We start from the raw sequence: 23,098 nt of genomic DNA, 5'->3' as shown, positions 1-23,098 counted from the left end.
AAAATACCATAACTGATTCATAGGATACACTCTAACGACAGATGCTCTCAAATTAACCTACGCCTTTCAGCACATCCTGATTCACATGTTTCCAAACAGCGAACATTATCTTCCTCAAAATTTGTACCCGAATGTGATGAGTAATATGACCGATGAAATGGAACAATAAATCAACTTTTTGCAATTTTCATCTCCAGATTTTCGTACAACACACAGTTAATTACTTCGTAAATTAATATATAATGTGATTTCCTGTACGGGCCCTTATCAATATAAACGCCAAATATTTTAGAATATTCTGTTTCCTTTCTAGATATTTCTCCTACACATTATCTTTAACATTATGGTCAGGTGTTCTACGGTAGAGAATAGCAAGCATCTATTGTATTCTGTCCAACTTCAGTGACACAGTGTGTGTCCATAGTACCATACAGTAATATGAAAAGATATTTTTTATATTTTCAGGTGTTGATGTTTTCCCATTAGGCTTGATTATAATACTTAATTCGACATAAAAGAGCTGTTTCACCTTCTTGGACATGCGATGCAAATCATTTATAAAGGGTATTTGTGGTGTGTGTACTGTAAGACCTTTGGTACACACACCATCAGATTATTTGGCTGGTCGCTCTAACGAAGTAGGTGAGTGTCAGCAATATGTCTTGTGGTCATATCGTGGCGTGTTTATCTTCTGCCGTTAGGTCAGACGATAAAAATGCCACTTGCACGCTTAGAGTAGCAGATTGACGGTGACCAACTCTAAACAGAACTTGATTAATTTTCCCAAACATTTATTAAAATAATAAAAAGCATAGACATTATGTAACTTGATTCTGGATGCTGTTTGCAACTGACAATCTGAAGTTCTTTTGGTCTTGGTACGTTAATCTTATTCTCACATATCTCTGATACTTGACAATGTGTCTATTCATTTATCTTCATGGCTATGTACAGGAATATGATAATCTTATTAGGCGCAGACTGAAACTTGACTATAGACTGGTACAGACAAATGCAGACTGGTACAGACAGGTGCAGATAAATGCAGACTCGTACAGACTAATGCAGGCTAACTAATCAGAGTTCTGTACACTCGTTATAATACCTCGTGCGTTCAGGCATTGCTGCGCGAGTGTGATCCACGAGGAGAAATGGTTCTATGTTAGCAGCAATCTCACTGGCTGCGTTGCATATTAATATGCGGATCGGCGGAAGCAGAATTTGGTCCGTCTCTAAGGCAGCGCCATCTCGTAGTGTGGAGACGGACGAGCACTGCGCCTGCGCTGTTGTGCTTAGTGGGGCGCGCTCTAGTGGGATGTTGTGTACGCACTGACTATGCGGAACTATGTACACAACAGTATTAAAAGAGGTGTTGAGTTCACTCTGAGAGAAAAAAGAACGACGTAGCACGAGGAATTATCCGTATGGGATGGAAATGGGTAGATGCGATGTACATGCACAAGCAAATAAATTATTTCAATTTAAAAAAAAAAAATTCAAGACAAAGGACTTTACAAACTAAGCAAATTAATGATGCGTTGGTCCACATCTGGCCATTGTACAAGCGGTTATTTGGGTTGACATTGATTGATAGTCCTGAGGAATAGCATTCCACTTTCTGTCCAGTTGGCGAGTGTGGCGGTCAGCCCACCCTAATCAGGCAATTGCTGTTGAGCGGGAGGGCCGGGCCACGTAAGCAACATTCACGCATTATAACAACAACATTTTTATTAACTTTTCTTTGGCCAAATAAAATTTCATCTTTAAAATTCAAAATACTTACAAGCACCGGCAAGCACCCTATTCAAACAACAACATTGATCTTTAACCAAGCATTAAGTGACTTGCAAGTTAATTAAATTCTGTACACAGTAAAAATCCCAAAAGGATACTACAATAATGAGATAAAGTTTAACCAATGATGGATATCACAAAAAAAAAGAAATTAACACAAAAGAAAATACGAACAGATACGCTCCTTCCTGACACATTTTCAAAACAGGTGACGTCACATAAGTACGGGCTAATTCCAGTAGCAGAAGGGGGGCCCACTGGACCCAGACCAGAGGCGACTGGACTCAGAACCCACAGCGAGTGGGCGAGCTGGTCAGTGTGCCGCACACACAGTGCACTATAACACACTGGGAAAAAAAGGTCTTAGAACCGGTGCTACTATACAATTTCAGAGAAAAGGGGGGGAGGGGAGAAAACAGCAAACATTAATTCCTCAAACGTAAAATAACATAACTATAATGTATGAAATAACAGCCTATTTCACGAACATTGAAATATAATAGTCAATGGTGAATCAACAACTAATATCCTTGACGTAACCTTAAAGGACGAGGGCGAATAGCATAATACCAAGTCAGCTTAGAAATTTAAACTACACTAGTAGGTTAACATATACTCACTGGAGCTGGGGAGCTCATTTAAATTACCCCTTAACAGGCTACTGATAAACTTAAAACAGTCAAGGAAGGCTACCATTTTACAGTTTACGAGTGAACAAGTACTGCAGTTAGATAACACAGAACGTACAGATTCAATGTTAAGCCTGTGCTTTGAACCAGCTATAACAACGTCCACATGGCTCACTGTACCAGGAAGAATATTACAGTTTCACCATACTGTTTTATGCCGTCCGTCACTCCGAACAGATACAGTACCAATTAATAGACCTCGCTTACTCGGACTGCATCACATCACAAAATCCAGATCAACCTATAACCAAACACAATAACACGTGTTTACTTAAACGGCACTAAATAGAGGGGACATTTTGGTCGGCAAGACAACAGTTTCCAGTCATGGTGCCGATACTTGGGAAGCAAGGATCAGTATAGTATGCGCACCAAACAACATGACAAGTAATTCTAACCAAATCTTTTATAAAATCCTTTTGTCAGCATTCTCAAAAATTTTAGAAAAAGTAATGTACAGGCAGCTTCTCAACCGTCTGACCACAAATAACATATTATCAAGAACACAGTTTGGATTTCTGAAGGGTTCTGATATCGAAAAGGCTATTTACACCTACAGTGAAAATGTACTTAATTCATTAAATAACAAGTTACAGGCAGCAGGTATTTTCTGTGATTTGTCAAATTCATTCGATTGTGTAAACCACAACATACTTTTAAATAAATTAGAATTCTATGGTGTCACAGGCAGTGCTGCAAAATGGTTCAAGTCATACCTCGCTAACAGGAAACAAAGGGTGTCAGTGCAAGGGACTAGTGAATTAAGTCATCAGTCATCATCAGAATGGGAAGAAATTACATGTGGTGTCCCACAAGGATCCATCTTAGGGCCATTGCTTTTTCTTGTGTACATTAATGATCTCTCATCAGTTACACTGCAAGAAGCAGAGTTCGTTTTGATTGCAGATGACACAAGTATTGCAATAAATAGTATGTCGAGTGTAGTTCTAGAAAGATCTGCTAATGATATTTTCATGGATATTAATAAATGGTTTAAAGCCAACTCAATGACATTAAACTTCGAAACGACTCAATATATGCAATTCAGAACCTGAAAGAGGTTTCCACCCAGCATATGCATAAAGTACGAAGAAGAGCAGATAGAAGAGGTTGACAGTCTTAAATTCCTGGGATTACAACTTGATAAGAAGTTCAGTTGGGAGGAGCACACCACAGAACTGCAGAAACACCTTAACAAATCTGTATTTGCAATTCGAGTGTTAGCAGACATAGGCGACATAAAAGTGAAAAAGCTTGCATACTTTGCCTACTTTCATTCCATAATGTCATATGGTATAATATTTTGGGATAACTCTTCAAGTCAAACAAAAGTTTTCAGAGTCCAAAAGCGTTTAATATGTATTATTTGTGTAGTAAATTCACGGATGTCCTGTAGAAACCTCTTCAAAGAACTGGGTACACTAACTACTGCCTCTCAGTATATTTACTCCTTAATGAAATTTGTCCTAAATAATACATCTCTTTTCTCTTTTTCCAACAAACACCTCAGTTCACACATACAATACCAGGAACAAAAATGATCTGCACAAGGACTTAAAAGCACTTACTTTAGTTAAAAAAGGGGTCCACTACCCAGGAACACTCATCTTCAATAATTTGCCAGAAAACATTAAAAATTTAGTTAAAAATAAAGATCAGTTTAAAAGGAGCCTGAAAGACTTACTAGCGGCCAACTCCTTCTACTCCATTGACGAATTTTTTAATAGAAACAAATGATGTATTGTATATATTCATACTATTAGTATTGTTATTTCAGCTTTAAAAAAAAAGTTACATGTTCCACATTCACGAGGATCTCCTCAACACGGATCTATGGAACGAAAAACTAATCTAATCTAATCTAATCTAGATCCAAATCAGGGCCACACGACTGGATTCGGGTAATGTGGCCGAGTCCAGTTCCCACACTACAAGCCAGGTTCGGTCTTGCAAACGTGTCAGGCACACCACAACCTCTGCGTCGTGCCCCGGCCTGCTCAACCACGATCGCTCAGATTCTCACTCCGCGCGCGGCTCTGCGGCTGTCCCTCTCTAGCGCCGCACGCCCGTCCCGACCAAAAGCCACGTCAAACGGCCGAGCCCAAAGATCACAGCATGCCGACCCGATCGATTAATCGATACGAGCGGGCGCGGCTCAGCGAGATATATCGCCAATACGTCGAGCTGACTGGAGGACCCTGCCCATAATGCTCCAAACATTCTCAATGGCGGAGAGATTCGGCAGGTTTACTTTTGTTGTTCACCTTTCACATAGCACTTTTATTAAATATGACGTGCTCCTACTATTACTTACTGATATTTTTAAAAGATGATTTTACATCTGGGATTTCGTGGGGAGCGAATATTATTCTTAATTTAAGGCCAATTTTGAGTTTGGTGCCCTGCAGTATATGTCAGTGACATAAGCTCAGTCACCTACAAAATGACATAAACGGCAGAAACCTCAATCGCAATTAAATAAACAACAATGCAATCAAATGGCGGTTCAAAATGGTTCAAATGGCTCTGAGCACTATGGGACTTAACATCTATGGTCATCAGTCCCCTAGAACTTAGAACTACTTAAACCTAACTAACCTAAGGACAGCACACAACACCCAGCCATCACGAGGCAGAGAAAATCCCTGACCCCGCCGGGAATCGAACCCGGGAACCCGGGCGTGGGAAGCGAGAACGCTACCGCACGACCCCAAATGGCGGTGTGTTCATTTAAAACTATTATTGTCTGGTAGTGACCGTCGCTGTGTGAGCGCGCAACGGCTTCAATCGTCTCGTTCAAGCGCAATGGCCGGGTTTTCTCTGTGTATATACCGATGGCTCCAAAATTCCGCAAGAAGAGTGAACAGGATGCGCTTTTTTCTGCCCTCAGATCCAGATCGGCTAAACCTTCAAACTGCCTACGAGCACTTCTGTTTTTACGGCGGAGACAGTGGCAGTTTTAGAAGCACTTAAGTTTGTCTCTAGCACTTCCTACCCAAAGACATTGATAGTATCTGACTCGCAAAGCGTTCTTAAAAACATTCAGTACAGTCGATGGAACAAAATAACCAACAGTTATATCTTGGATGTGATATCTGAATATATTCGCAGCACACGCACGGGCCGGACGATCCATTTGTTATGGGTACCTTCCCACTCTGGTATCCTCTATAATGATGAAGTTGATGCATTAACCAAACAAGCGGCAACCTTAGGCACCGTTCTGGATCTGCACCTTCCTTAAACAGACTACTTACGTGAAGTCAAGGATCACGCAAGACAACAATGGCAGGAAATGTGGAACGTTTCTCAACAGACAAAAGGCGGTTATTACGCAGTGCTACAACCTCGGATTCCTTCGCAGCCGTGGTTCATGAGGACACATCTGGATCGATCCACGATTTCTACCATCATAAGACTCCGCTTCAATCATGCCTCTTTCCCACAACATCTACATCGGATCAACGTTTACAGCATGTGAGTGTGATCCTGAGTCGGAAGCTGATGTCAACCACATCTTATTTATGTCCCCCAAATTTGACCGTGAACGGTTGGTCTTTCTGAAAACATTGCTGAGTATAGGCTACCATCTTCCTCAATCAGCTTCCTCTCTTTTGTGTACTAAAGACGTTCGTCTATATAAAGTGATAGTTAACTTCATCAAGAGTACTGGTCACAATCTGTAGGTTTTAATGGTGTACATAAATTATAAATATGTCTTGCTGATGAAGATATTTCAGAATTGGTGTGAATTGTAAGCCAAGGCACTTTTAATTATTTTCCAATTCAATTCAATTCAATTTTTAAAACATTATGTACAAAACCTGTGATAGTTAAGCTTTTTATTCTTGTAAATATGCATTTCTGTATTTGTTTATTCAATTATGTGTACATTGTCGCTATGTGTTGCCGATGACTAAATCGCTTACACACTCAAAGGCCACATAAAAAATAAAAAAGTATTTAAAAAAACTTTCGCCTCCGTGCGTTGACGCTGTTGCGGCCCGCTCTGTTTTCCGGCAACCGCATGTTACATGTTTCGTGCATCTTCTTGCATTACTAAAATCTGATAGCCGTGGCAATACTTTCAGTGATTTGGAGAGTTGTGTTACTCCAGGCGTTATGGTGTGAGAAATGATCGGGTATGATTTCAGGTCACAGCTGGTAGTGGTTGAGGGAGCTCTTACAGCATAGTGATACTTCATAGAAATACTGCTTTCTCATGTATTATCCTTCATGCGACATTATCTTGGTGCCACAGTTTTCAACAGAACAATGCTCGTCCACGCTTGGGACTTGCCTCTATGAACTTCTGCTCGTTATTGAGGTACTCCCTCAGCCAGCTAGATCCCGAGGTCTATGCTGAAACCACTTGTTTTGGACCAGTTAGGATCGAAAGTCCATTCCAGTGCCATTATCCTTGACCAGCTGCAAGAATTGTGCGCCCGATTGCCTCAGGAGAGGATAAAACTGATTTAAGACACCCTTCTCAATCAAATTCGTGCGTGCCTCCAGGCCAGAAGAGAGCAACGGTATGCTGACAAGTTTGCTCATAGTTCCAAGTTGCTCATGAGTCTTCCGGTTGAAACATCCCCTTAGCAAAATTGTAAATGACTGTGCTTAAACTGACACACAATATTTTTAGCGCAACGCAATCTGACTTTCAAAAATCCCTACAAAAGATGGCCCTGACTAACAATAACCTATACCTTTAATGCATCACTTACCTCACAAAAATCTTCGTTACTCGAACTACTGCAATGCAGCGAGCGCCACTACTGCCAGCTGAATAAAAGATTCTAACTACTGAAGGCACTAACTACTGATAGGCATAGTTAGCAAATGAAAGATTTTGATAAAGAACAAACAATGTATTTGCCTTAATAGTGTTTAAAAGTCATAACATATATATATATATATATATATTTATATATATATATATATATATATATATATATCAGTTCATGATATCCAGTAATACAAATTTACTCTCTCTGATGGACACACGTCTAGATCATCCACTCTCAAAACTCCGCCATCTCTCTCCCCACATCCACCACTGCTGGCGTCTCACCTCCAACTGCGCAACGCTATTCACTGTTAACGGCCAACTGCCCAACACTACAATAGCAAATTCCAACAATGCAAACCAGCCAGACACAGACTGCACAGAGCACAGTGAGTGATTTTCACATAGAGCGATACGTGACGTTACCTATATAAAAACCTAAACAGCCTACTTACACGGTTGTATGCCTGTGATCGAAGAAGCTTTTCGATTCCTGACGTTTCGGCCAGAGCTGCGCTGGACGTCTTCGGAAGTGCTCCTGCGACGCTGAGTCTTGCCGACTCTTCGGCAACCCGAAAGACTCATCGGCAGCTTTGACATCCAGTAGTGAAAGCCTTCATCGTATGAAGTCCTACGTGAATTTACTCGGCTTTGTATTCACTTAAATTAAATGAAATACTTTTTCAACGTGTGAAATTTCATTTCATTCCCTCTGCCCCCTTCTGGTGCTTCACTTTTTCTTCAGACAGTGTGTATTTGTACTTCTGCTGAAACAGGGTTACACAGCAAGTACGCAGCACATCTGCTTGGCTTGATTAGCGTCCATCACTAACAAGAGCTGACTACAAAAAGTTCAAATGTTCAAATGTGTGAGAATTATTAAGGGACCAAACTGCTTAGGTCATCGGTCCCTAAGCCTACACACTACTTAACCTAACTTAAACTGACTTATGCTAAGGACACCCATGCCCGAGGGAGGACTCGAACCTCCGACTGGGGCAGCTGCCCGGACCGTTGCAAAACGCCCTGGACCGCGCGGCTACCCCGCGCGGCGGCTACAAAATCGGCAGTTGTCAATAACTGAAATTTTTCAGAAGAGCGATAAGACATCGCAAAGGTTGGATATAGTCTGGTGGTCAATTTTCTTTTTTATATCGTTTCCCAGTGATACGTTAAACATTCCTGTGACAATGTGCTAACTTACTTATCAATCTAGCTATAGTGAATTTTTTTTTCAGGTTATGGTTCTCACTGACATAACTGACATAAGCTGTTTTGCCAAAGCTTTTTGCTCGGAGCAGGAAGGAATGACACAATAGCTGCACTGCTTATATTTATTAACCGCATGGTATATTAATATATCAAAGTTAAAGAAGAGTGATTTACATTAAAAATGTGTGCAGCTGAACAAATCTAACCATCCATGGTCCTCAGTGCTACCGTTGTCAGATTTGATCAAGTTCGGTCTGTCATCTTCTTTTCCTCCGTCAATCAATGTGTTCAAAAAGTTTTGACTCGTCAAACTGAAACAGAGTCTTGACGTCTTGAGCTTTTAACTTTTTTATCTTGATTAAATCTTTGTACATGTGACTGAAAATCAACTCACCCAGAATCTTTACGTTATTTAGAATTGACTTAGCGCCCGCTCCTCCGCTCACGTTTGCGTAGTAATTACATCAAAAATAATTTGGTGAGTATATATTAGGCCTACTGAACAATTAATGTATTAAAAAGCCGAATCTATTTCTACGCAATTCTGACAAAGTCAGTTTGTCGTGGTGACTATTAAAAAGTTTTATTTGATTTAGTTCAAAAACTGCAGCACTTTCTAAACTTTTCATGCTAATCAAGGCTTCTAAACCATGGTCTTTTCGGGTGCACTTCAGACCAAAAAGCGAATTTGGTATCTGGAGTCGGAGGTTGATGTTAAGCACGCTCTTTGCGTTATTGTGGTGATATTTCCAAAGGAACTTTCATCCACTAAAACATTTCCTTATATCTAACCAAGAAGTGAAATGCCAGTTTTCGTGGATTTAGACTTTTTTTTTAAATATAACGAAATATTTTCTTAAAGGTTTTCATCCCCTATTTCACCTCCTTGGGGGCTGAATTTCCGAAAAGAGTGAAGAAGGTATTTTATTAATTTCTAATAGACATACCAAACATCAGTTTTCATACATTTAGCTTTGAAAAGGCTATCACAACGAAATTTTATGAAATTTTTATCCCCCCTTCACTTCCTTAGGGTGCAGGATTTCCGAAAACACTGAAAGACCTTTCTTTTTATTTCTCGCTGAGAATTCAAATACCAATTTACATACCTGTAGCTTCAAAATTCCTTAGTAGTTCTTTAATGAGGATTTATTGTCAAAAAACTTTCATCCACTATTTCACCCTCTTAGTGGTTGAATTACTAAAAATGTTGAAACTAGAAATTTTAATTTCTGACTGAGAATCCAAATATCAATATTCCTTATTATTTTCGTTATCACCTTACTAGCGATATACACTCCTGGAAATTGAAATAGGAACACCGTGAATTCATTGTCCCAGGAAGGGGAAACTTTATTGACACATTTCTGGGGTCAGATACATCACATGATCACACTGACAGAACCACAGGCACATAGACACAGGCAACAGAGCATGCACAATGTCGGCACTAGTACAGTGTATATCCACCTTTCGCAGCAATGCAGGCTGCTATTCTCCCATGGAGACGATCGTAGAGATGCTGGATGTAGTCCTGTGGAACGGCTTGCCATGCCATTTCCACCTGGCGCCTCAGTTGGACCAGCGTTCGTGCTGGACGTGCAGACCGCGTGAGACGACGCTTCATCCAGTCCCAAACATGCTCAATGGGGGACAGATCCGGAGATCTTGCTGGCCAGGGTAGTTGACTTACACCTTCTCGAGCACGTTGGGTGGCACGGGATACATGCGGACGTGCATTGTCCTGTTGGAACAGCAAGTTCCCTTGCCGGTCTAGGAATGGTAGAACGATGGGTTCGATGACGGTTTGGATGTACCGTGCACTATTCAGTGTCCCCTCGACGATCACCAGTGGTGTACGGCCAGTGTAGGAGATCGCTCCCCACACCATGATGCCGGGTGTTGGCCCTGTGTGCCTCGGTCGTATGCAGTCCTGATTGTGGCGCTCACCTGCACGGCGCCAAACACGCATACGACCATCATTGGCACCAAGGCAGAAGCGACTCTCATCGCTGAAGACGACACGTCTCCATTCGTCCCTCCCTTCACGCCTGTCGCGACACCACTGGAGGCGGGCTGCACGATGTTGGGGCGTGAGCTGAAGACGGCCTAACGGTGTGCGGGACCGTAGCCCAGCTTCATGGAGACGGTTGCGAATGGTCCTCGCCGATACCCCAGGAGCAACAGTGTCCCTAATTTGCTGGGAAGTGGCGGTGCGGTCCCCTACGGCACTGCGTAGGATCCTACGGTCTTGGCGTGCATCCGTGCGTCGCTGCGGTCCGGTCCCAGGTCGACGGGCACGTGCACCTTCCGCCGACCATTGGCGACAACATCGATGTACTGTGGAGACCTCACGCCCCAAGTGTTGAGCAATTCGGCGGTACGTCCACCCGGCCTCCCGCATGCCCACTATACGCCCTCGCTCAAAGTCCGTCAACTGCACATACGGTTCACGTCCACGCTGTCGCGGCATGCTACCAGTGTTAAAGACTGCGATGGAGCTCCGTATGCCAAGGCAAACTGGCTGACACTGACGGCGGCGGTGCACAAATGCTGCGCAGCTAGCGCCATTCGACGGCCAACACCGCGGTTCCTGGTGTGTCCGCTGTGCCGTGCGTGTGATCATTGCTTGTACAGCCCTCTCGCAGTGTCCGGAGCAAGTATGGTGGGTCTGACACACCGGTGTCAATGTGTTCTTTTTTCCATTTCCAGGAGTGTATTTTCAAAAAGACTTTCGTCCCCTGTTTCACCCCTTTGGGAGTGGATTTTAGCACTGACCCTTCTTAAACGATGCCTGCAGTGTAACATCAACATCCTCTCCAAATTTCAAGCTTCTATCCTTAGGGGTCTGGGCTAGGCAACGGTGAGTCAGTGAATCAGTCTCGCCTATTCCACCCCCTTAGGGGTTGAATTTCCAAAAACCAGGAATTGTGTATGCTTTTATTTCTAATACAGTTTCCAGATACAAATTTTTATAGCTTTAGCTTCAAAAATGTTTGCATAATGAAATATTGCTATAAAAAAAAGTGATCCCCCTACTTCACCCCCATAGGTGTTGCATTTCCAAAAACAGTGAAACACGTAATTTTTATTTCTAATCGAGAAGCCAAATTCAAATATTAGTAGATTTAGTTTCAAAAATGCTTTCATAATGAACTATTATCATAAAACTTTTCATCCCTTATTTCACCCCCTTAGGGATTTAATTTCAAAAAACATTGTAGCAAGTGTTTTTCATTTCTAGCCGAGAAGTTAAATATCAATTTTCATAATCGCAGCTTTAAAATACTTTGGTAGTTCTTTACTAATGATTTATTTTCAAAAACATTTTCATCCACTAATTGAGCCTCACACGAGTCACATTTCCAAAAATAATGAAACACATATTTATTTATTCCTGACCGAGGAACCAAATACCAGTTTTCGTAGGTATAGCTTCAAAATTTTTACAATAGCGATATATTTTCAAAAAACCTTTCATCCTCTATTTCCCCCTCTTAGAGATGTAATTTCAAAAAGTCACTTCTTGAACGACGCCTACAGTATAAGATAAAAACCCTCTGCAAATTTCAAGTTTCTATCCTTGGTGGTTTGGGCCGGACGATGATGAATTGGTAATTGCAATTGTATGTCAAGGCCTCGAATAACTATCTCGCACAAGAACTTAGCTCTTGGATGACTCTAGTTTATACACTCCTGGTGCTTTCAGTTTAACAGTTTTCTTTGCAGTTGATTTGAAGTAGTGATCACTACCTTCTTCCGTGTTGAATACCAGTGTCTGGTACGTCTTGCAGACGCTGAAAGATGCAGGAAGCTGTTGAGAAGAAGTAATGATGTCCCTGCCACCAAAAAATTCAATGATTTGATGCCATTTTTCACAAAAAAAGCAAAATTGTGATCGTTGTGCAAAAAATAAAGACCTCTCATGTGGAAGACATAAGTTATTTTCAGGTTGTGGTCCAGTATACGTATGTATAAAAGCACAGCAAGACTAAATTTTTATCTGACCACCACATCCATCCGAAATGAGAACTAAACGTCTCTGCAAATGTCGGAGGTTATTACTTAATTTAACATTTTCATGTGAAAAAGGAAAGAAGAGACACTTAATGGAGAAAGCGTAGTAACTTGCTTTCACGAGGGAAAGGTGAGGAGCTGATAGTGTGTACATAAAGGAGGAAGGAACACGATTCCAAGTACAGGGATTCTACTGAAAGAAGAAGCAATGAGTTACTTAAAGCAAGCACCAGATTGACTGATGTACACGTATTTTACTGTAAGCCGAAAATCCTTCTGACGGTAAGAAATGCTATGTTAAAAGTGATTTCTTATGTTGTGCAAAACTGTAGTTAAATGTGAACACAGAACATCGTAGGAAAATATTTCTATGTACGTCGTTGATTAAAAAGAGTGTCATGTTAAGCGAACGGTCTTGCGTTAACGACGAATCGCATTTGCTCACCCTAGGAGATTTTTAAGAAAAATTGAAGCATCCCTATTCAAACAGCCATTGGTTTACTTCGATGGAACAGTTATTTACAAATAAAACCATGAATAGTTGTGTTGAGCACAATGCACGAGGGCAATCAGAAAGTCTTTGCCCCTAATTTTTATTACGCAAAATAAGGCACATACACGTAATGCCAAATATACATTCTATTCTACATACCTTACACTATTTTTCCACTTAGTACTCACACCAATTCACACATTTGTCCCATGGCAGCACTAAATTTCAGCTGGCCCTGCAGTAGTATTCGTCCAGATAATTATGGAACCATAGTTGAACTACTGTCTCGACTTCATTGTTATTTATGAATCGCTGCACTCCCACACGATATGTCGAGCTCCCGGGAAATGGCCGTGATGTGCACAGACGAACCTGTTTTCACCTTGGCATCCACTTAGGAAATGTTGTCGTCAGTCAACGACGAAGGCGGTCTCCCCGACCGCTCTTTGTCGTGCAAGACTTCACGGCCTTTGTCGAACTCAAATAACGACTACCACCATCTCACTGTTCTCAAAGCGAAACAGCTTTCCCCTTATGTGAGCTGCATTTCCCTGTAGATCTCGATGGGTGTTCGTCCCTTGCTCCATAGAAAACGAATCAAACTTAGTTGTCCTAAGGTTTGAAGCAAAATCACCAACTTCATACAGGGTGTTACAAAAAGGTACGGTCAAACTTTCAGGAAACATTCCTCACACACAAATAAAGAAAAGATGTTATGTGGACATATGTCCGTAAACGCTTAATTTCCATGTTATAGCTCATTTTAGTTTCGTCAGTATGTACTGTACTTCCTCGATTCACCACCAGTTGGCAAAATTGAAGGAAGGTAATGTTGACTTCGGTGCTTGTGTTGACATGCGACTCATTGTTCTACAGTACTAGCATCAAGCACATCAGTACGTAGCATCAACAGGTTAGTGTTCATCACGAACGTGGTTTTGCAGTCAGTGCAATGTTTACAAATGCGGAGTTGGCAGATGCCCATTTGATGTATGGATTAGCACGGGGCAATAGCCGTGGCGCGGTACGTTTGTATCGAGACAGATTTCCAGAACGAAGGTGTCCCGACAGGAAGTCGTTCGAAGCAATTGATCGGCGTCTTAGGGAGCACGGAACATTCCAGCCTATGACTCGCGACTGGGAAAGACCTAGAACGACGAGGACACCTGCAATGGACGAGGCAATTCTTCGTGCAGTTGACGATAACCCTAATGTCAGCGTCAGAGAAGTTGCTGCTGTACAAGGTAACGTTGACCACGTCACTGTAAGGAGAGTGCTACGGGAGAACCAGTTGTTTCCGTACCATGTACAGCGTGTGCAGGCACTGTCAGCAGCTGATTAGCCTCCACGGGTACACTTCTGCGAATGGTTCATCCAACAATGTGTCAATCCTCATTTCAGTGCAAATGTTCTCCTTACGGATGTGGCTTCATTCCAACGTAATCAAATTGTAAACTTTCACAATCAACGTGGGTGGGCTGACGAGAATCCGCACGCAATTGTGCAATCACGTCATCAACACAGATTTTCTGTGAACGTTTGGGAGGCATTGTTGGTGATGTCTCGATGGGCCCCATGTTCTTCCACCTACGCTCAATGGAGCACCTGTGCTGCTAGAACATGTGCCTTTACAAGTACGACACAACATGTGGTTCATGCGTACGCTTCTCAACACAGATTCGGTGACCGATGGATTGGTAGAGGTGGACCAATTCCATGGCCTCCACGCTCTCCTGACCTCAACCGTCTTGACTTCCATTTATGGGTGCCTTTGAAAGCTCTTGTCTACGCAACCCCAAATGTAGAGACTCTTCGTGCTCGTATTGTGTACGGCTGTGATACAATACGCCATTCTCCAGGGCTGCATCAGCGCATCAGGGATTTCATGCGACAGAGGGTGGATGAATGTATCATCGCTAACGGAGGACATTTTGAACATTTCCTGTAACAAAGTGTCTGAAGTCACGCCGGTACGTTTTGTTGCTGTGTGTTTCCATTCCATGATTAATGTGATTTGAAGAGAAGTAATAAAATGAGCTCTAACATGAAAAGTAAGCGTTTCCAGACACATGTCCACATAACATATATTCTTTCTTTGTGTGTGAGGAATGTTTCCTGAGAGTTTGACCGTATCTTTTTGTAACACCCTGTATAACAACTGACAGCAGAGCTGTGCGGCGGAGCGACCGGTAGGTAAGGCCGTCACGAACCAAGAAAGGTCCACCGCTGGTAATAAATAAGTTTACTTCGCATTTACAGCCGAAATTTGGCTAAAAGAGTAGGGGGAAAGATTTTCTGATTCACCCTCGTATCAATAAACATTAACTTTCGTTACTCATTTAGTCGTGGTGTATGCACTGGTGGCCAAGCTACGTTATGGCTGATGTGACAGTCTGACTTGACTCGCCGAGTGCGAGACAGCTGGATGGCACTGTCAGGCGCCCCAGTGGCTCGGAGGCTACGAGGGCCTCAGTTTGACCCTCGGCTCACCAGGCGGCTACTGGACTCCGTGTCAAAATGACGATGGAGTGCAGAGGCTTCATGGTGGATGCTTCTCTGTGGAACATGCCGGACTGGTGACTCACCAGTTCGATGACCTGCCTTTCCGGGCAGTCAGTATTTACATGTGCACTGTTTCTGCTGATGAAAATGTCACACACGCCGCTTTAGCATCGCCCCGGGCGTGACAACACCATAGAATCGTCACTGCCGGCAGGAACGTAACCATGCTAGCTTATGGTGTCTGGAGTACACGCCGGGGAGCTCAACACTAGAATAGGAAACGAATCTCAACCAGTGAATTAATCTACAGTGGCGTAGAGGACGAGCACGAAGGTAAACACAAGACGAGATCAGCTTGACGCTGCATGAGGCTAAGGCTTGGTAAGCAGCTGTTGAAATCGGAACTGGAACGTCCCGACCACGCCCATCGCTACCAGCAGGCAAACATTTGGCCCAGTGGCACTGCACTATTCTGCAGCAGTACGTCTGCCAGCTCCACTGCATCCATTTAGATGTCTACTGGAGGGGTTAGTAAAGCCGCGTAGAGAAGTGTCCCTGATTTCAGTAACTAGCCAGGCTCTGACCAGTAGGCTGCAGTGCCGCCCGGCTGGTGTGATGGCGCAATGGTGTGCCAGCACGCTGCTGCATTGGATCCTCTTTACAGCTGTCGACCGATCGAGGTGGCGCAGTCGTTAGCACACTGGACTCGCATTCGGGAGGACGACGGGTCAATCCCGCGTCCGGCCATCCTGATCTAGGTTTTCCGTGATTTCCCTAAATCGCTCCACGCAAATGCAGGGATGGTTCCTTCCATAATCCGATGAGACCGATGACCTTGCTGTTTGGTCTCCTCCCAGAAACAACCCAACCCCCCAACCCAACAGGTGTCGAGCCCTCTTGCATAGGCCCATGCTATTATACGAGGCTGTGCAGTGTTGCTGCTTCATGGTCCAGTAGGTAAGTGCCTAATTCAATGGCCTGGATTTTAATTCCTGGTCTTAAATTGTTTTTTTTCTCTCAGTAGACGCTTCTTCCATCTCTGGTACTAATTCCTTAATAAGCTTCTTCGCGTTGAAATGCGCTGAGTCACAGGAATTTCGCCACAAAAGCATCACCATGATGAATGGTAAAAGTGATGTTTTTACGGTACTGTGCCTCAATCTGTAAAAACGGAACCCTCATGGCGTCGCTTTGTTGTCAGCTAGTCAGCCAGTTTGTCTGTATGTCCGTCCGACTATTAAGAACCCTTTTTCTCAGGAACAGGTAGACGCACCGAGCTCAAGTTTCTGTCTCATATTAAGATCCATGGTGTCTTCGAGGTAGAACCATTTGAAGCTTCTGAATCATTTCAATCAAAAGATACGGCAATTTATGTTACCTATTCAGATACTCGAAAACTCACTCACGAAAAGGTAAAAGCAACAGTAGAGATCGCAATTATATTTGTTTATTTACCGGTTACGGCTCCCTTCGTCAAGACTCTTGTGACCTCAAAAGCCGCTCAAGGGACCTGTGTAACAGAGGTAAAAGTAAATCTGCATTGCCACTGCACTTCAGGAGAGCGCCCTGTGTCTCCAGTCGTGAACACGACAATCTGGCTTATGGTCGCAATGTGACGCAGAGAACTGTGCCCACGTTATCTCTTTATACCAAGAACACTCGTCATCATGGTAAGCTGACCAACAGTGGCTTACATAACATGTACGTCATTTGACGCTAATTCATTTTCACAAGCCGCAAACTGTAGGTCTTTCCTGTAATGGTTGGCTGCAGTCAACAGCACAAGATGATGACTGATCTTTGCAAGTTATGGTCTACAGGTAATCCGAGAATGACCAACACAACGGAACACTGAACTGTTGGAGGCGACTGGGAGTGTTATGTTGACACACACAGTACAGAATGGTCTCCACATGATCAATCTGCATTCCAGTCTTCCCTAATGAACAATAATCCAAATCATCCAGTACCATTGTGTGCAAAGAGAGTGGGCAAGGGAGTACCTGGAACAGAAACTGGATCAATGGCGTCGGGTTCTCGAAACTGTCGCACTGCACAGACCGACAGAGTTTCGGGATGGCGACTTCAGACTCCAAAGTGACATTCGTTGGAAGCTGGGGGATGGGATTTCCAGCGGCGAGCGCAGAGTCAAGAATTCCTGCGCAACGCTTCCACGCAGGACATCAATGGCTGCAGCCTAGGAGTCGATCGCAGCAGGCGAGCAGCAAGCGAGAAATCTGAGGCAGTGGAATACGGTGGCAGCGTAACGGCGGCTGGATCGAACGTATAGAGTTCAACCGAGGAGCCTCAGGGACTAGCTGGGGTGTCAGGCGATGGCACCAACTGGGCAGCGTCGCCTCGGTGGATCCAATTCGAGACTCGGAACCATCAGAGCTCGCTGACGGCTTGTAGAGCAGCGGTTTCGCATAGTTGATGCTACTCGATGGGGATGTAGCTGATCGGCTGCACATCCAACCAACGACTGAAGAGGCGACTTGTATGCACAGACTTCATGGAACTCTGGTGTAGCTGAGCTGGAAGCATAAAGATTCGCTGTGGCCGAGGGTGTAATAGTATTGTAAGAGAAGCTTGGTTCCTTTCGTGTTGTCGGCAGTGGAGCTGCTGCTTGTTGGCACAGCGTGTAGCAGTCTCATCAACTGGTACTGTTAGAAAGCCGTACTGCAGAGCACTATGATAGCATATTGCAATGCCCAGCTGCAGGACTACGTGGTTGCTGGCCCACATACACCATGGCTGTTCATATTGGCGTGCCGGCAGCTGATGCCACAACAACACCAATCAATGTGAGATTTATCTGCGGTCTGAGTAACAGGCAAAGAGGTACTAATGCACAGCTCAGACACGCAGTCCTATGGGTTCAGAAGGGAGAAATCTCAACCATGTTTTGGGCTAGTATCAAGTACTTATGTCAGACGAAAATGCGTAGCTCAGACACGCAATTCTATGGGTGAGTAAGGAATCTCAACCATGTTTTGGGGTAGTGTCAGGTATCTATGTCGGACGTCAAGGCAGAGCACAATCATGCAATCCTTTTGGTTGAGAATGGAGGAAACTAACCATCTTTTGGGCTAGTATCAAATATTTATCTAGACATGTAGTCCTATGCTTTCAGAAGGGAGGAATCTCAACCATGGTTTGGGCTAGTATCAAGTATTTACTTCAGATGCCAGTGCACAGCTCAGACATACAATCCTATGGGCTCAGAAGGGAGAAATCTCAATCACGTTTTGGGCAACTACCAAGGACTCATGTCAGACACCCCTCACTATAGACGGCTGTGCAATACTGTAAGAGGATCTCCCAACCTATTGTCCATCAAATGGTTCAAATGGCTCTGAGCACTATGGGACTTAACTTCTGAGGTCATCAGTCCCCTAGAACTTAGAACTACTTAAACCTAACTAACCCAAGGACATCACACACATCCATGCCCAAGGCAGGATTAGAACCTGCGACCGTAGCGGTCGCACGGTTCCAGACTGTTATTGTCCATCCCTACAGTCAATACACCAACTATGAGTACTCGTTCAAGACGAAAATGTATGCACACATTGCGCCCACCTACTGAACATATTCCTCCAGAAGGCAAAATTCAACCGAATGCAATGATCTGCAGTATATGATGACATGAACCCAATCTAGCATGACTAATACCAGTCAACACTTATAGTACGTCGTCAAACCGTCGCAGGAACCCACCTCTTACACAAGAAGACTTCAGGAGGGCTAGTTTCGAACAGGCATCAGCAGCAATGTTTTGACCATCATCTGGATGGCCAAGGAGGATCGAAGTGCTTCATAATACATGGAGTGGAACAAATGGTACTGAACATTCCCCAGAAGCAGATTCTGATTTCACAGACGTGTATAGAGGTACACTTTCGAGCAGACTTCCTTTATTTTGATTCTTTTTTGTTTTTATTTCACAGTAAATACTTACTGAAGTTTCATAAGGCTTATTCTTTCATTCCCTGCTCCCCTTGAATGTAATCCCGGACTCGTTTTCAAATATACAACTGGTTAAAAATGTTTTTTTGAGCAGAAATGCCAAGTTTCATCATTACTCAGAATCGAGGCTAAACTCTAAATCCCCTACAAATAATTGGTTAAGTAAGTTTAAAAATCGGAGGAACTCAGAGTAAGCTGCCTCAGGTAGGACAAAGCCTAGGAAAACACCGTGGTACTGAAATCAGATATCGGATTGTCTGCGAGTTACCCTTCTACGCTGTTGTTATCTCCTTCGTTCTTTTTTTCGGGTGTAAACATATCAGTTAGCCTGTCGCAAATGCATACTTAAGATTGATTCCGTTTTCAAAACAAAGCTACACATTTCCTGGCCTAATTGTTTAAGCATTATCAGTAACTCTCTTCATCACTGCAGTTACCAGTACATCAAATTCTGCTGTGGAGGTATCATGGAGTTGTATGATTGCGTCACAGCTTCGTCGTGTAAGACGTGTGATATCAGGCGACCAGTACCAGCTTCAAGTGCGTGCACAGACCTGGCTTACGTATCATTTCATTTACTATGCTGTGCTTCCTTAGTCTTGGCGCAGTAGGTGGTGAATGTGCTGTTCGGTGCTGTTCTGTAGGTCTGGCACTGCTCACACTGCTGCCATACTTGCTGCCGCCATCCACACCTCAGCGTCCCTTGCTGGCGGCCGCCGGAGTGTTGGCACACCTGTTTATCCTGCAAGTCATCGCCAGCGTCATCTATGGTCCAGCCGGCATCTCTGTGCCGCCTATCGGTGAGTGTTTCACTGCTTCGCAATTGCTGACATCAAAACGTCCTCCGACCCACAGATTCACACGCTTTATACAACACTGGCCATTAAAATTGCTACACCGAGAAGAAATGCAGATGATAAACGGGTATTCGTTGGACAAATATATTATACTAGAACTGAAATGTGATTTCCTTTTCACGCAATTTGGGTGCACAGATCATAAGAAATCAGTACCCAGAACAACCACCTCTGGCCGTAATAACACGCCTGGGCATTGAGTCAAACAGAGCTTGGATGGCGTTTACAGGTACAGCTGCCCATGCAGCTACAATACGATTCCACAGTTCATCGAGAGTAGTGATTGGCGTATTGTGACGAGCCAGCTGCTCGTCCACCATTGACCAGAAGTTTTCAGTTGGTGAGAGATCTGGGGAATGTGCTGGCCAGGGCAGCAGTCGAACATTTTCTGTATCCAGAAATGCCCGTACAGGACCTGCAAGATGCAGTCGTGCATTATCCTGCTGAAATGTAGGGTTTCGCAGGGATCGAATGAAGTTAGAGCCACGGATCGTAACACATCTGAAATGTAACGTCCACTGTTCAAAGTGCCGTCAATGCGAACAAGAGGTGACCGAGACGTGTAACCAATGGCACCCCATACCATCACACAGGGTGATACGCCAGAAATGGTGATGACGAATACACGCTTCCAATGTGCGTTCACCGCGATGTCGCCAAACACGGATGCGACTATCATGATGCTGTGAACAGAACCTAGATTCATCCGAAAAAGTGACGTTTTGCCATTCGTGCACCCAGGTTCGTCGTTGAGTGCACCATCGCAGGCGCTCCTGTATGTGATGCAGCGTCAAGGGTAACCGCAGCCACGGTCTTCGAGCTGATAGTCCATGCTGCTGCAAACGTCGTCGAACTGTTCGTGCAGATGGTTGTTGTCTTGCAAACGTCCCCATCTGTTGACTCGGGGATCGACACGTGGCTGCACGATCCGTTACATCCATGCGGATAAGATGCCTGTCATGTCGACTGCTAGCGATACGAGGCCGTTGGGATCCAGCACGGCGTTCCGCATTACCCTCCTGAAACCACAGATTCCATATTCTGCTAACAGTCATTGGATCTCGACCAACGCGAGCAGCAATGTCGCGATACGAGAAACCGCAATTGCGATAGGCTACAATCCGACCTTTATCAAAGTCGGAAGCGTGATGGTACGCATTTCTCCTCCTTACACGAGGCATCACAACAACGTTTCACCAGGCAACGCCGGTCAACTGCTGTTTGTATATGAGAAATCGGTTATATACTTTCCTCATGTCAGCACGTTGTAGGTGTCGCCACCGGCGCCAACCTTGTGTGAATGCTCTGAAAAGCTAATCAGTTGCATATCACAGCATCTTCTTCCTGTCGGTTAAATTTCGCGTTTGTAGAACGTCATCTTCGTGGTGTAGCAATTTTAATGGCTAGTAGTGTATATACAGGGTGATTATAATTAAACTTCCCTATTTACACATTATAACACGGAAACTAATTATCAAACGAGTACCAAACTTGGTAGCATTAATGTCTAGATTATGGGGTGCATAATTTCCATGCATCACAGCGCAACCGTCCAGTTCCGACTATGGCCACCACGTGCCGTGATCAGTCATCGTGATCCATAGTCTCGCATCCTGACCAGTCACAGTGCACTTGTTGACCTGTCAACATGAGCCTGGACAAAAGGAGCAGGGCATTATTGGTGAAGCTCTATTATCAAAACAATAGTAATGCTGCAGCTGCACTTCGCGAATATTGCCAGCTGAAAGGCTTGCAGCACGGGACGCACAACGGCGTGTTGACTTCACTTCCCACTTTCTCACAAGGACTGAAGTTGACGAGGGCTGGCCCTGAGCCGTCCTATGGACTGACGAAGCTCATTTTTCTCTGATGCGTGAGGTGAACACTCAGAATTGCCGAGTGTGGGGATGTGCACCTCCAGTCACTGTGCATGTAGTTTCCCGCGTGGTGTGCCTTCACGGTTACGTTCATCGTATGTAAAGTACACAAGCGGCAAGACGCAGTCAGTACCATCGCTGCGCAGTGCCGATGGTACTGTTACCGACGACTGTGCCTCTAAAGCGGAGGTATTGAACGCAGTTTCCCGAAATTCCTTCACCAGGGAAGACGGATGGAATATTCCAGAATTTGAAAAACGAACAGCTGCTAGCATGCGTTTCTTAGAAGTAGATACCTTAGAGGTTGCGAAGCAACTCAGATAGCTTGATACGGGCAAGTCTTCAGGTCCAGATTGTATACCGATGAGGTTCCTTTCAGATTACGCTGATACAATAGCTCCCTACTTAGCAATCATATACAACCGCTCGCTCACCGATAGATCTGTACCTACTGATTGGAAAATTGCGCAGGTCGCACCAGTGTACGAGAAAGGTAGTAGGAGTAATCCATTGAACTACAGACCTATATCATTGACGTCGGTTTGCAGTAGGGTTTTGGAGCATATAGTGTATTCAAACATTATGAATCACCTCGAAGGGAACGATCTATTGATACGCAATCAGCATGGTTTCAGAAAACATCGTTCTTGTGCAACGCAGGTAGCTCTTTATTCGCACGAAGTAATGGCCGCTATCGACAGGGGATCTCAACTTGATTCCGTATTTCTATATTTCCGGAAAGCTTTTGACACCGTTCCTCACAAGCGACTTCTAATCAAGGTGCGGGCCTATGGGGTATCGTCTCAGTTGTGCGACTGGAGTCGTGATTTCCTGTCAGGAAGGTCGCGGTTCGCAGTAATAGACAGCAAATCATCGAGTAAAACTGAAGTGATAACACG

General features: G+C 44.0%; 1 protein-coding gene across 1 annotated transcript in view; it reads left to right on the top strand.

Moving 5' to 3' along the window:
- Positions 1–23,098, top strand: part of LOC124616001 (neuronal acetylcholine receptor subunit alpha-10-like) — a 209,666-nt gene that overhangs the window by 160,918 nt on the left and 25,650 nt on the right. Inside the window, exon 7 of the mRNA XM_047144212.1 lies at positions 20,110–20,265. Coding sequence (XP_047000168.1) covers positions 20,110–20,265 — 156 coding nt within the window. The remainder of the gene's footprint in view (positions 1–20,109; positions 20,266–23,098) is intronic.

This window comes from Schistocerca americana, chromosome 5, assembly GCF_021461395.2.
Source record: "Schistocerca americana isolate TAMUIC-IGC-003095 chromosome 5, iqSchAmer2.1, whole genome shotgun sequence".
Lineage (NCBI taxonomy): Eukaryota > Metazoa > Arthropoda > Insecta > Orthoptera > Acrididae > Schistocerca > Schistocerca americana.
Note: the sequence above shows the minus strand (reverse complement) of the source record. Positions and strands in the feature narration are given on the sequence as shown.